General features: G+C 29.9%; 1 protein-coding gene across 1 annotated transcript in view; it reads left to right on the forward strand.

The window, feature by feature from the left end:
• The first annotated feature begins 5,507 nt into the window (after positions 1-5,507).
• The window catches only part of LOC107452266 (uncharacterized), a 58,131-nt gene continuing 47,371 nt past the window's right edge, over positions 5,508-16,267 (forward strand). Inside the window, exons 1-3 of the mRNA XM_043049615.2 lie at positions 5,508-5,786; positions 7,600-7,688; positions 10,077-10,174. Of these exons, the coding sequence (XP_042905549.1) occupies positions 5,741-5,786; positions 7,600-7,688; positions 10,077-10,174 (233 nt within the window). The 5' untranslated portion in view covers positions 5,508-5,740. The remainder of the gene's footprint in view (positions 5,787-7,599; positions 7,689-10,076; positions 10,175-16,267) is intronic.

Here is a 16,267-nt window from a genome sequence, read left to right on the forward strand (position 1 = left end):
TATGCCTCAAGCTCCACATCCTAAATTTTCTCGGACAATTTTCAAGACTTGCTACAAACTAGAATTTGCCTGTTATCCAGATTTTTTTTCCTTCATGTTGTTTGGTAAGGTATGTATTAGCTTTGTTCAGGCAAAAGACTACGATTCTTGCCTGGTGCACTGGAGATTATTTTGTCTTTTCATGGGTAAACTTATTTGTTTTACTGCAAAGTTTCAAATCCCCAAATAATTTATGATGTTCCTGAGAGCCGGCAATTTATTGCACATCATCAAAATAGATTTGTGGGCCATTTCCAAGCTAGGCCACCTCTTTTTCATTGATAAGGGTTTAGAATTCTGCAAAAATATAATACTGAAGTTTTTGGAAATGTTGCTCGAAGTGAACTGGTTTTTTCTAGGTTGGGCCCACATTAAAATCATACATATGGGGCCAAATTTTGTAAAGAATGTTTGTTCTTTCTTGTTCCTTAAATTTAACACAAGATGCCTGCAGGGTTGCCACAGGTGACTAGAAGTATGTTTTTTAATGAAGTATTTTTTGATGGTATTCTATTCCAGTAATTAAAATATTTCATTCTCCTTAATTATACTTATATTTTCATAAAGATGTATTGCTAGAACACTAACCCTTATAGAAGAATTCTCTTGACTAAATGGATCATGTTATATGACGGCTAAGTCATTTAATAAAATTTTACTTATTTGGCACCTATTTTTTTCTGTGACAACCCTGTGCCTGTAAAAATTACCTCTAAATGGATTTTACCTTTGATAAGTTTAAATCCAGATGAATTAGAGTGGAATCTTGTTAAAGGCTTTGCAGTGCGCTGTTACTCAACCATTGTATTATCTTAAGTCACCCTTAAAATAATTGATGGATTTTATCTCGTACCAAGTGATCGGGAAGCAAACCTTTTCCAGCTAGATAGTGAATTAATAGTTAGGTATTTGTTTCGAGTGGCAAAGGAACTTTGAAAAGACAGACCAGCTTTGTATGGGATAAGGCGGAACGGAATGAAGTTGTTTTAAGCAGAAAGATTAATAACCTGTGCTCGATTACTCTTTTAAATCTAATATCTTTTCATTTCAAATAGAAACATGTAAGTAACCTAAAGAATATTTTATGTAAATTGACATGTTGTTTCGGTGTTAAAATTGATGTAAGAAAAAATTTAGCCTATCAGATAAAATTAATTTAGTAATAATGTACAATGGATGTTTAAAATTGGTGGTAAGTATGCCTACCGCGATCTTGGAGTTAATTCATCAAAAGTAAAGCAATGAAATTATAATATTGCTGAGTTATAATTTTAGACCACGATTTTTTTTTTTGCTTCTAGAGTTTAATAGCGCAGAGCCCCAATGAAGAAAAAAAATTTTTTTTTTTTTTAAAGTTTCCGTTTTGTAGATGCATATATCTAAATGGATAAAAAGCTATGAAAAGACTTTCTCGAAATAACAGACGTTTCTCCGAGGGGGGACAAGTGCATATTGTACTTCTTTCGAACGATTCATCTAAATGTGAGGACGGACAATGTAATTCGCCCCTCCAGAAGTTAAGATCTCAAGAAAAAAAATGGCAATTTTTAAATAAAATTTAATAATATACATCGCGGAACACTGTTTATACTTACGCTTTTTCAGTCGAATATTGCAATTTGTATTAACGCGTAATAATTCTAGAAAAATTTCAAAAAATATAGTTAGATACAAAACAAGTAGGATATATAAATTGATATTTATTTTTTTCACCTTGTGTCACGATCGCCCGTGAATTTGAGGGGGGAAAAACTGCTCTCTCTAATCTTTCCAGCTATACGCCAAATGGAAATTTTGTAGGAAAAAAAAATTATTTTTAATTTTCACTCCATTTTTCTGGTTGGTAACCTAATTTTCTTCCGAAATTGAGATGAGCATGCGAAAATAATGTCAAGAAAAATTGGTAATTAGAAAGAAAACATTTGAAAATGAGGGAGCCAATAATGTACTTACACCCCATCTGAAATTCGTGAAAAAAATCAATTAATATTTCACCATTTTTGTTTTTTCAACTTAAAAGCTTTTCTAATGCAAGGAAAACTTTAGTTTTGAAACCTGTGAAATTTAATTGAGGGGTAGGATAATGTACGTAGCCTTTTTGAAGCTTTGACATTCGCTACAGTAAAGTAAAATAAAATTAATAATTTCAGAAATAGAAACTTTTTTTTTCCAACTTTGTAGCTATTTTCAAGGACGATGCCAGTAGGGGGTCAAGGGGACTGTTGCCCCCCTATCCGGACGGTCTTAAAACTCATCAGGGAAAAGAACTATAATTATGATCTTAAAATTTTGTAGATGATAATAAGTTAAAAACAAAAAGATCAATGTGTATTCTTTTTTATTTACACTCTCCCACCAACTTCCTGTTCAGTCACCTTTTTCTTCGAAAATTCTAAGGGTGAAATCTTGTGTTTGTATACATATGTGAAGTTATTCAATACCCCTGAATGATAGGGAGAGACATGAAGACTGTCCTAACTCCTACCCCTTGGTACTAGTGTAATCACTCTTTCTGCATCTGTTTATAATACATGCACACATTTAGCATTCAAAGAAATGACAAAGTAAGTTTGTTCTGTCAATCGTTTTATTTATTTATTTTTCTTAAAATTTGCTCTTAAATAGTGTATATATTTATATGTATCAATAAATTCAATTATAATTCCGCATATATGAGTTTAAAAATTAAAATAGACTTGCAATACTCATACCTACCAAGTTGTCTTATGAACTGCAATAAAGAAAACCAAAATTCATTATTTTTCATTTAAAATGCACGTATAATCCATCAGAAATAGTTTTTCTAGGAAAAAAAATTAGGATTAACAAAATGGACATACAAATCACGATAGTAATCTCTGCTGTAGTCGAAAATATTCCTGTTCGAGAAAATTTTTAAAAAAGATAGGAACGAAATAAGAATTTATTTTGTTACGCCGAAATTTATTTGTTTTTCGTATAATAGACACTGCTTTCTCTAAAATCGTTAGATGGAGGGATAGTAAAACTGCACATATAGTACTTTTACATTATAACGAATTTATAAAACTACATTTTAATTTTTCCAATGTTTCTTATAACTTAAATGATAAATCTTCTAGCACCGATATGGCTTGTATGATAAGTGATTTAGAGCTCACTTACAATTGATGAGACTTGTGTTCGAATCCCCATGTTAATTCGTATACTGGTGTCGGTTTGTGCTGACAACAGTTTCGACATACAATGTATCCAGTGGTAGAGAAAATTTCATCATCTTGCCCTCGAGCCAACCATGGAATATTTTAATGTTTTTCTCCCCCCTTAAAATGTAAAGCAAATGTAAGCTTGTCTCAATTTTGATGTCTTCCATTAAAGTGAAATCGTCCTAAAACTTTACCAAGAAAAGGAGTTCAGTTCAAAATTGCAAAACTACGGGTTTTGGCATTAAAAAAAATAATCTATATGAATTGATAGTTTTAAAATTAAATATCTCAAACCTTGCAATAAATTTAATCTCATTCAATTTTTTTATTATTATTTATTTATTTTTGCCAAATTGTAAATTTTATTTTAAATTCATATGGCAAGAATTTTGTATGAAATGAAAAAAAAATATATAATCATTTAGAATTTATTTATTTTTGTTTGGTAAATGCGCATTGAAAGGTTTATTCCCTTTCTTTTTAATTAGTTCATTGACGATTAATACACATTCAATTTAATATGTTTTAAAACTTAAAAAAACGAAATGAAATAAAATTACTCAATTAAAAATAAAAATTTCTTGGAAATTTTTGCTACATGAGTTTAGTATAATTTTAATACACTTTCCATAGGTGCAAATATTTATTCTTTAAATCAAAATTCAGTTTCGTATTTTTGAAAATTTTAAATACAGTAAAATCTTGATATATCGAAAGGCATATTGCGAGAAGTTCGATATTGCGATACCTTCAAAACATTAGTGTTTAAGATACAAAAAATTGTTTCTTTACGACGAGTTAAAAAAAAAAATTAGGTTCAGGAAAATGCGTTGTTTTAATATTAAAATTGACAAAGTTATGCGAAAGAGGATAAAATGGAAGACATTTTTATTTATGTCTGATTATAATATAAAAAATGAACATCATTTCATCTTATAATAATAATCTAATAATATTCCTATAAGTTATTAAAGTATATATAAGGATAACCAGCAGCTAAATTATATTCCTATATAAAAATAATAAAAAAATTTGCTGTTATCAGCAATATTATCACATACTTCAAATGGATGTACAGTGCTCAAAAATAATAAAATAAATGGACCCACCTGAATAACTTTATATCTAATGATCGGATCTTCCTGTTTTAAAACTTTTTAAATGGTTTGAGAAGGTGACGTCGAATATACTAATTAATGTTGTTGTTAATTTACGTCGCGCTAGAGCTGCACAATGGGCTTTTGCCGTCACAATTTTGATCCTCTGCGGAGGGGATGGCACCCCCGCTTCGGTAGCCCGACGACCTGCACGCGAAGACGAGCACTTTGCGTTTGCACAGTTTAACGAGGACCAATACCGCACACGCTCGGTCCCTACGCAGACTGATCCAAGTGGTCACCCACCCACACACTGAACGCAACCAGTGATGCTTGAATTCGGTGTTCTACTGGGAACCGTGTCTTACTCTGACTAAAGAGTTGGTTTGTAAGGACAGTTCTTTTTATGTTAGTTAATGTTACGCTATTACCCTCTATTGTTTAATGTGAATGTATAATTAAAATACTGAGCTCTTTATGATGGTGTTTTTCTTTCATCGTCTTGCGTCCTTACAATTTTAAATTATTATAAAGTGGTCACTCACACTGACCGCAGCCAGTGATGCTTGACTTCGGTGATCTGCTGGGAACCGTGTCTTAACGATCAGTCCACTGCGGGACAATTAATTAATGTATACGATATTTTAAGTTAGAAAATTAGATACAGGCGTACTTTCGCTCATTAAACATACCTTTTTTTCGACGGATTAGGATATCTGACCTAAAAAATATTGTAGCCGCAATTCGAAAATATGTTACCAATAGTTTGGTTTAAAGTTTGGACCCCTGTTGACAGGGGGGCCTGATTAGATTAACGAATTTTGTAATTGTGCGCAAAAATATGCTTAGGGACAGAGGGTTCTACTGTAAAGTGATCGACTTCGCGTGCAGGTCGTCGAAGAGGGATTAAAATTGTAATGGCATGTCTTCAGATCATCCTCAGGGATGTTTCCCAGACCGTCGTCAATAGCCTATTCAGGTGTGGAGCGCAAGAGCAATAACATAACAAGCATTAAAATTCAGTTTTATGAAAAATAAAAATAACGCGTTGCTAAGACAACTCAATAATAATTACTATCTTGACGTTACACATATTGGGATGTAAAATTATTAATGGATTTTATTTATCCAAAATCGCACATAGTAGGAAGATAGAAAACCTTCCCTTACACAGGTTAGACATCTCAATGAGAATGCTCTCTAAAGATCGTAGCAACCTCGGTTATCGTAGCTCGTTGACTTTTCTATTTAAATTGAGTGGCAGTAGCTTCAAAAATTATCTTTGCTTTGATTGCATTGTGTTTTTGTTTATTTTTATTTTAATTTTCCATGCCGGTTCATGTCATCGCATTCTAAACTCTCGAATTGTCTTCTTTTACTAAAGTAATTTCATATGTAAATGAAACCTAGAGAGTTAAAATGCCATCTCTAATGACTGATGACGATCGGAACGCTAAACGAGAGGGTATATTTCGTCCACATTTTTGGTGCCTTTTTTAACTTTTCTTCGTAATACTTAAATGGAAAAAATGCTTGTCTGTACTTGAATTTGCTTTTTTGACTTTTTTAAAATATTTATATGAGCTTTGATTTTGGATTTTATTATGATAAAACATTCTCCCTGATACAACATTGTATTTGGTATAGTATTTAAATATAGAAGTATTAGTTAAAACTTAATCGAATCATCTGCCTTGGATAGTTGATTGATATCAAATTTGCATCTACCAATTTTTTTATATTTATAATTTGATGCAATTTCTGGTACTGGATTGGGTAACTCTAGTGGGGAAATTGCTGCATCAACAATTCTTCATTGAGTGTGCAGCTTGCTTCTTTCACTAAAATGCTTCATTCATAAATCAATGATTCCAAAATCGAAATTTGTTTGAAAATTTAAACCGGGTGACACATTATCACTTCCCTTAATATACATTTTCAGGTTTCTTCTCAAATATAAAGTAAAGCATGCATTAAAAGGGGATATTTCCATTTCCTGATCTATTGCGCCCACTACAATCGCCAAAAGGCCAAATAGATTTTAAAAAGTTAAAAAAAAAACATGTAGCTGTTTGTCCGGGGGTGGCTCTGAGTTATACAATTTGAGTTGGTCCCTCTCTGTGATATTTTTTAAATTTTTTTATTTTCTCTCGGGCCACTGCCTGGAAGTTGCCAAGACTTGTCGGTTATTCTACCACATATCAGGATACGGAAATCTCCCCCATTAAAAATTTGGGAATATTTCCGTATTGTGATCTGTAGCACCAACTACAATCGCCAAGGTGCCAAATAGATTTTAAACTTGCAAATTTTAAAAAAAAAAACATGTAGATGTTTGCCCAGGGGTGGCTACCTCTTTCGAATAGGTCCCTTTCTGTGATGTTTTTTTTTAGTTTCTCGTGTTTTTTAGTTTCTTGTCCGGAAGTTTCCAAGACTTGGCGACTATTCTACCACAGATCACGATACGGAAATCTCCCCAAAAATTGAGCAAAGAGGAACAAAGTGTTATTTAAGCGTAATAAATCACTACGACGAAAGGCAATCTGAAAACTTGTTGAGGAAATCCGTATCAGTATTTGTGCCTTAAAAAGAAATAATTCAGTTTTGGAGATTTCTGGTTAGAGACCTGCAAACTTTACAAAAGATTTCAATATCAGTACTTGCGATTAAAAACTCACCAAATTTTGAGGCTGTGGTACATAAAAAAATAGAAAAAAACATTCTAGGTGGCAAACTGAAAGGTTTATAATTAGGGGGAGATTTCCGAAGCTTGATCTGTGGCAGATCAATCGCCAAGTCTTTTCAACTTCCGGGTAGCTGCCGGCGAGAAACTGAAAAAACATCACAGAAAGTTACCTACTCGAACAGTATAACTGGTAGCCACTCTCTGGGCAAACATCTACACATTTTTTTTAAAAAAATTTCGTAGTTCCATTTGGCACCTTGTTGTTGATATTTGTGTTGACGATTGTAGTTGGCGTAGGAGATCACTTTACGAAAATATCCCCATAATTAGTCACTACACTTGAGAAAAACGCTACTTATTATTTAAAAAAAAAGAAATTGGTTTTAAACTTTTGGCACTTTAGTTGTAACTGGCAAACTGATATGACAAAAAGATAGTCCTCAAATACCAGATCTGGTGTTATTGTCAGCTAAACAAAAAAGAAAAATAACTCTTTTTTTTTTCAGACTTATTTGATCTTGATATAAAATGGCAAATATTAGTAATGATTTACATCCTAATTGTACTATATTTCGTCTTTTTTTTTAATCAGCACTGAAGTCTAATTGGAAAATAGCCTCTGCTGCTCAGTTTGTTTCTTTGTTCCGAATTGCATTCAAGTTACCTGAAATTGAAATTGAGGTAAGTTAATATCAATATTGTTGTGCATTATATTAGTACATGAGATATAGTTCGTCTAAAGTGAGAACTCCCTTAACCATTCGCCTGGACTCGTGGCGGTGACTATGGTATCGAGGTATTACTATTTGAATTAGGGGTGTGGGGTCACTATTTTAGGACAGGTTTTGGCTCGGGTTGGTGAGAGAAAGGGAATCTTTTTCTTTGGTCTATTGTGTTAGCCCTTGAGTGAAGAGAAACTACCCTCCCTGAAATGTGTTATTCCTATTTCCATAGTAGCAGACAGCCTTAAACTTTGTGCCGGGGGGAGTTCTTACTGCAGGCAAATTATAGTACAATATTATTGTTTTATTTCAATTGTTAGCTAATTCATGTCCAACCTGATATTTTTCAACAATATTGTACTTTAGTACTTGTTAATATGAAATGCTAGGAAGCAAGGTAAAATGTATAGCAATATTTTATTCCTGAATATTAAATGTTATGAAATTAACTTGAAAGTTTAATAAATAAAAATTCATTAGTTTTATGCGATATGTTTTATAATTTTTAAGTAGCTACATAACATAGTAATTTTGATTGAACTTTGTTGAGTTGATATTTTTTTTGCAGTAATTCAGGGAAAATTTCTGTATTACTTGGGGATCAGTCTTGTTTCAATTTGACCATGCCGTGATATCCATAATCTCACATTTTAATGAAGCTTGGCAAATTTATTCCTTTTGTGTGCCCAAATAAGGGTATAAATTTTTTTTTCAGTCTTGCTGGCTGTTTAAATGTTTGGAATTACAAAATTTGTGCCAATCGCCCCATTGAAACACAATTTATTCTTTTGCATGGTGCTTAGCAATTTTAAAAAGTACTTAAAGGTGCTTATTTTCGATTTTCGTTTTTTAAAAGCCCTTAAAAGTGCTTTTTTCATAGGGTGTTTTTAAAAAGTGCTTAATTTTCCCTTTTCGAGAAGGAGATTTTTTTCTTTACCATTTCGATTTTTGCCATGTATTATGCAAAGCGAGCATTTCACATTGTCACACTTCAATCAACCACGATCTATTTCGTCATACCATTGGTTCATAGCGCATGAAACCGTCAATCATTTTACATGGTTGATGGAATACTTGCAAGTCCGCATGTGCGTCTACTGAGCTGGGTTCGATTGGATAATTGCACTGTCGTGTGCAACTCTGCTGCATTTTGCAAGATATTCTCAATTTCAAGCTTCATTTCCCACCCTCTGAAATCGAACTGAAAAGTCTCTCTATCTTTTTATGGTGGCTAATATAATCAAGAAAAGAGTTCTTTGTCAAAAACTAGTTCTTTATTGTGAACATGTAAAGTCTTTGAAAATTATTTTGCACTTTGTTAATGTATAAAGTGCTTAAAAAGTACTTAAAAGGTGCTTATTTTTTGTTGAAAGGTTTGGCGATGCGCCCTGTTTTGAAAAAACTAAACTATAACTTTTTTGTTTATCAAGTAATATGAAATAACAATGAAATTTCTTTGAATATACTTTAATCTGTAAACAGCTTTGTAAAAATTTGATTTAAAAGTTAAGTATTTATACATTGTCAGGAAAATTTTCTAATATGTAGTCTATGAATTTCTTTTAATGAAAAATAGAGTTCCACCAATTCCAATTTTCACAAGGTTTCCATAGAAACTGTTTTTTTAAATTTTTTTTAAATGTGTTATGTTATGTTAATGCCGACTTCTCCTCACACCAGTTGTTGCTGAATTCAAAATTGCACAAGGTATTTTATAACTGCAGTATACTCTCAATGTCTCAGATCTTGTTACGTAAAAAATATATATATATATACGTTTTTCCATTTGGCATTATATATACATCTATCCAACTAATGTTAATTTGAATTCATATGTCGAAGGGTTTCTTCTCAAAACCTTGATATGTCAAATTTTTTTCGAAATAAAAAACAAATTTTTTTGAGAGAAATCACAATGCAAGTTCATTGTAAATCAATTCTTTTTCTATTTAATGCATAATTGTTCTTGTTTTACTTTTAGAAATAAAATTACCATTGTAAACCAATTATTTTTTATATATGATGCAAGATTGTTCTTTTCTTACTTTTAAAAATAAAATTATCATTGTTGCATTTAGACTTATACTCACCTATCATTATTTACATGTTTAATACTTACATGTTCTTATGTTTCATGACTCTACATTTAAGAGTAATATTTTAGAATATTTTTTTAAATACTTTTTAGAATATATTTAGTTCTGAACTTATCTTGAAAACTCGTTATCTCGAAATTTTTTTAGCTTCCCTTCAACTTTCAGGAGTATACTGTAATTCAATTTTAATGTAATTATTTGCTTTTTTTTTACAACAGTTTTGATTAACTTGTTTTGTTCCATTTTGACAGGATCTGGAAGAGGGCCTTCTAGATAAAGCTAATGTGGAGCGTAAAATTCTGATTGAGCTCTTTGTAGCGCTTTTACGTGGAATTAACTATAAAGTCAAGTGAGTATTTTTCTATATATCCTAGTTATTTTTTATTTCCAGTGCATAAATGTCAACTCTACTGGATTTTTCAGTAGACTACTGGATTTTGCAAGTTTCTACTGGTCTATTAGTTTAATTAAAATTCTCCTGGTTTTTTGTACATTTTAGAAAATTCCCTAAAATTGAGTTTACGAAAAAAATTCTTATTGAAATAGAATTTTTTTGCAGATTATTGCTTGCTTGAATATTTAAATGATTATTACTAATACATAATGAAGTAAGTCTCATTTTTAGAAATCAGTTCAAAACTTTTTTTGTTATAAAATATTCAGTTTATTTTTATTCAGAACTCGTTTTAAATTAATTAAAAATACTTTTAACTATCTTTTATGCTATGCTAATGATATGATTAACTATCTTTTATGATTAATGCCTATTAATACTCAAAATTGTGAGTAAAGATAATACATAACATTTCAAGTACCGTATATTCCGGCGTATAACGCGCACTTTTAATACAAAAAATAACATTGGAATTTACGGGTGCGCGGTATACGCTGAATATAAAAAATTATAGATTAAAAAAATTTAAATATAGAAAAATACTTTTATTTTAAAGAAATAACATACCTTTACCTATATACTTCATTGATTTCCGTTATTACATAAATAGTTCATTATATTCGTCTTTCGCTATCAATTACAATTGTTAAAAATTTTTTATATTCTAATTACAATTTTTTTTGTATTATCTGTAAGGTGGGACCTAAGCATGTCCCACTCTAAAAGGCTTTCTGGTTTTCTTACGCAACCAGGATGGATTTGCCAGATGTTTTTTTCCCACAATTTAACACCATTTTTGTCCATCCAGAATCACATTATTGCTCTTTCAATTCTACCCTCACATACATGTCAAATTCAGTTCTTTTATTTTTGCAAAAGATAGGGAAAAATACTTTTTATTTACAATCTTGAAAGACGAGATATTGCACATGTATAATCCAAATTTTCGTGCGCGTTATACGAAGAGTATATCTTAAAATTAAAAAAAAATAATTAGAAATTACGGGTGCGCGTTATACGCCGGGGCGCGTTATGCGCCGGAATATAAGGTATGTTTAATGTCAATCATAAGTGTAAAATATTGCAGTTTTTCTATCTTGATGACTATAAGAATCCTTGAAATTCCCTATGTGTAAAATATTTAGTACATTATGCAACAAGCATCATGAAATTTATATTATTTGGTGAAATCTGCTGGAATGTAAATATTTATCGATTTTCAGTCTTTTACTCACATTTACTTATTTTATTAATTAGTTATATATATAATTAAATGTGTTCAAAACTCGTCTTAAAATAAGAGGTTTAAAAATAATTTTGGAAAAAAACAAGGGGAACACCATTTTTATTTGTGATTGTCTTAAGATGAAAAAAAAATCAGATGTTTTCAATTCGAATCTGATCTTTTTTTAATGTTTCAATTACCCGTTTAACTGTATTGTATAAAGTATTCACAATGGGAAGATAACATTAAACTTTATCATGCATTTTTCTAAATATAAATATGAAAACATCTGAGAGATATTATAAAGTGTTGAATGTATTTTTCATAAATTTGTACTTTTGTTGAGATTTAGAAAATTCATCTGAGAGAAATTAACTCAAATTTTAAAGCTTTTTTAAGTTGTCATCATTAGGAATCTTTGCAGAAATCTATTAATTATCATTTTTATGTGGGTGAAGAATTTTTTTTAAAAAATTTATAAAGTTGTTTTTTTATTTTTGATTCTACTGATATATATTTTCATGATAGTATTACGCATTCTGAAAAAATAAAATTTTAATTTTGTTCAAACAAAAAGAAATTTACTTGTTACAAATGATTTCTTAATATATGTAGAAAAGGACATTATTGATAGCTCATATTGTAAGTTAAATATAATTATTATCATGTCTGATCATACAACATCAATTTTAGTGCAATTACAATGCCTGTTATTTATCTTTTGATATATCTTTCTATTGTCCTTGTATTTTTCAATTTCCTGACTTTAATTTCATCCATATATTGCTCTCGCATATCAACATAGCTGTTGTGAATTATTTCTACCTGAATCAATTTTAGTTTTTGTTGACATTCAACTAATTAATTGGCGTTTAAAGAAAGATATACTGTTGTTTCTGTGAGAATTTAAAAACAGAGTGGAAGAACATATCAAATCAAGCGACATTTTGGAAAAAGAAAATATAGATTTCATAAATAGATTTATTTATTTCGTGTTGCTGCTGTGACAATTGTGGAACATAGTGGGAGAACATGCCGAAAAGAACATTTTAAAAATCATATAAATTATGGTTTTATTAAATTTTATGGCCAAATATGTGGGGCTATATCAATTTTATGTTTATGTAAACATATTTTTTGATCCCCCTTCTTTGTCATCAATAATAGATACCTGCCAAGTCTCCTGCTTTTTACTGAAGACTCCTATAATTTACGACTGTCTCCTATTTACCCATATATTTTCAAATTTCTCCGTATTTGTTGTAGAAATTAAAAAAAAAAAATCGGCGATAAAATATCTACTGATGGCAAAAATACTTCTCTTATTCCTCAACTGATACTGATATCGCCAGTACTGCAGTATGTTGATTCTTAATAGTTTAAGTAATTATAAATAAGTGTTTAAAAAATATTCTTTAGATTAAGATTTATATGCATATTTTTTCTTTGCTAAATGTAAATGCTTATAAAATTACGAAACCCTCCCCTTTTAACTGCTATATTTGAATAGTATCTTTTCTGCTACATGAATTTGGAAATATAGTGAACCTTTATTTTCAAACCTCTTATATTTGAATACTTTTGTTGACAGAAGTCTGTGCTAACTTTTTATCTATTCATGCTTTAATTTTTTTCCCAATTTCGATAGCATGGTTTCATAATTCAGCTATTCATGAGGCCTTCAAATTTAAAAATATATTGCAGCATCATTAAATGCAGTTTCTTATTTTATGTGGGTAACAAATTAAATTTTTGTTAGGTGGTTGCTTTGGTTTTGCTAAAGAAATTTCTTAGTTGTAATTTCGGTTGGTTCTTATGTCTTTTGAATGTTACCAGTACAGTTTAGTTTGGTTACCATGGCTTCTATTTTTGCCAAAAGGAAGTGTGTTATATTATCTGTAGAAGAAAAATTTGCTTCTTACAGAAAATGAAATTGAAAGAATCCTTACAAAGATCACCTGCTTTGGTATTGGTCCATACATCTATGTATGAATGTATGCATATAAAGTATAATACAAAACTGATTTACACTTATCAATTTGTATATGCATTGCATAAGTTATTTTATGCTTTTTGTTGTTTACCATTGCTATATAGTAATAATTTTGATACTGAGCAATTTAAAATCCAAAAGTTCTTTTAAAAAGTTTGTTAGAAAAATAAGCAAAGTGCTAAATGGCCACAAGGTTTACGTATATGGAGTAGTGTAATATTTCTGAATTCTGTATGTTTTATTTTCATTTGTACACAAGTTTTAAAATTTCACTTAAAAACAAGATTTTTTGCAGCTTCAGCACTTGGAAGTTCTTTTTCATCTTTTCTTACTAATTTCTTTATTTATTTATGACTAAGCATTTCTTCATGCTTGCACAAACATAAAAATTGAACAGATCATTAGATTTTTAAAACAAAATTTGCTATTGAGATTCTTGTCATAATTTTTTTAAAACTGATTTCATAAAATGTTTTAGCCAAAATGTGTAAATGTCTTGATTAATTTTAGCATTTTTATAGTCTGAGTATTTTGCTAAAGATGCTACAATAGCAGAAATCTGAGAACTATTTATGAAATTCATATGGGGATTGTAAGCATTTCCATTTGCAAGGTTTAATTATTCTCTAACCCTTAATTTTGATTGTTTTACCTAAAGTTTGTTGCAATTTTTTTTTCTTGTGAATATTATTTTTGTTTTAAGGTAATCTTTTAAAGTAATACCTGTAAAATTGAATTCCCTAGAAAATTCAGTTAATTTTGTGTTAACCTTTTTTTAACATTTAATTAGCATAATTACAATTAGTTAATTCACATATTACTTTTAAAAAAATATAAAATGTTAAAAAGAAATGGAAAAAAATAAAATAAAAAAGTAGATAATTAAGCATGTTACTCCACAGGAATAAGATTTATCTGGTTTTAATTTCAGATGCTAATAATTCATCTTTCTTTTTCAATATTATAGTATGCTATATCTTATCTATTTTTTAAAAATAATCCATAAATTAATTTAAGACAATACATTTATCTGTTTAGCCTTTAGAAAAAGTTATTTAAGACTATATATATCTACACATAATGCATTCCTGCATTTATATGCATATATCAATGTGTATTGAGATGCAATTCAGGTAGTTCTACCAGTCACTGGCTGGCGATGGTAACTCAGGGGTCTGTCCAGGGTAAATTTACTACCGTTTAGCGGTACCTTCACAAATTCAACTTTAGGAAAAATGGTAGTTTCACAAAATACTTTAAAAAAAGTAAATTCTTATGCAAACTATTCTTGTTGCAATCTAGGGAGAAAAAAAAAGAGCTTTTTCGCCAGCTGTCTTACGGAAAGGCAGCATGTGTTTGGTCAGATAATGCAATGTGGTAGGCCTAACGGGTCGCTTACGCCATTTCAAGACAAGCTTTTCTTCACTCAGTTTTTTTACAATGAAACGACGAGGCTCTCCCTCCATAAACTTTATAGGATGTCGAAATTCGAATATTATTCTAAACATTCGATCATTATCTTAACCACTATTCTAAATTTATTCTAACGAACCTTTATTTTTTATGAAATATTTTTTTCTCTTTGAAGCTTTTTTATGTATGACCTAGTCGAAAATGTTCTCATAATGATAATGACTATTAGTGCTAGTACTGTTAAATGCGTGTTTTTATTTAATTCAAATTGAAATTTAACTATGGACAATGATTTTTATGGATTTTTAAATTTGGATACAATTTTAAGCCCAAAATTGTATAATAGCAAAATTATTTTTCAATAGATGGGAAAAAATATGCAGAAATTTACCAGTCATAAATGATTTTTATTTCTAGTGCCATTTTTTGAAAATATTTTCTTACTTTACCATATTTTTGTGTTGATTTTATAATTTAAATTTTAATTTTCACAAATTATGTCTAAATTTTCACATAATAGGCACCTCTTAAAAAACCTAGGCAGACTCCTGTGACCATTTATTTTTTTAAGATTTGATAAATGTTTCTTTTTTCCTGTAAAAATGTAAGACTGTAATTAGAAAAACTAAATCCATTTTTTGTTCTGAAGAGTTGAACATCACAAACAACTTCTGCACAACAAACAACTAATGCACAGCACTGTTTTTTGTTTATTTATTAAAAAAAAATTAATAAAGTTGTAAAATCTAATTGAACCAGTGTTGTCAAGAAATTTCAATTAATTTATATCAATCAGATATCATAGCGATTTTATTTATTTTTAAAAAAATGCTAACTTATAACCCCTTGAAGCATGTCTATACTAGCCCCACGAAGGCATGTTTATTTTTGCTCAACGCTGCTTAATTGAAACTAGTAAAATTAAAACTAGTAAAATAGGTAAAAAAAGAAAAAAAGCAGTATCATTTATAACATAGTAACACCCTTAGTTGATTTCTAAAAATAAAAAATGTAAAGAAAAGAGTGAAAAGAAATTCTGAAAGTTTCTTTTGTACTTAAAAAACTTTCTTTTACTAATTTCTACTGAATGGTTCAGAATATGATTATGAAACTGCAAATGGAAGTGTACAATCCGCAAAAAAAAAAAGATATCACCCTGAATAACTTTCGTTCTAATGATCGGATTTTCACGAACTAAGTGTTAATCTTAATGGTTCTTGGGGGTGACCTCAAATATGCTAATTAATTAGTGCTAACTATTAATTAAGTTACGAAATCAGACACAAAAACGTACTTTCTCTGAATAAACATATATTTTTTCTTACATATTTGGATTCTTAACCTTCAAAATATAGGGGGTAGCCGCAATCTGGGAAATATGGTCCCCATAGTTTGGTCAGGAGAGCGATCCAAAGTT

Source organism: Parasteatoda tepidariorum, chromosome 6 (genome assembly GCF_043381705.1).
Source record: "Parasteatoda tepidariorum isolate YZ-2023 chromosome 6, CAS_Ptep_4.0, whole genome shotgun sequence".
NCBI classification, from domain to species: domain Eukaryota; kingdom Metazoa; phylum Arthropoda; class Arachnida; order Araneae; family Theridiidae; genus Parasteatoda; species Parasteatoda tepidariorum.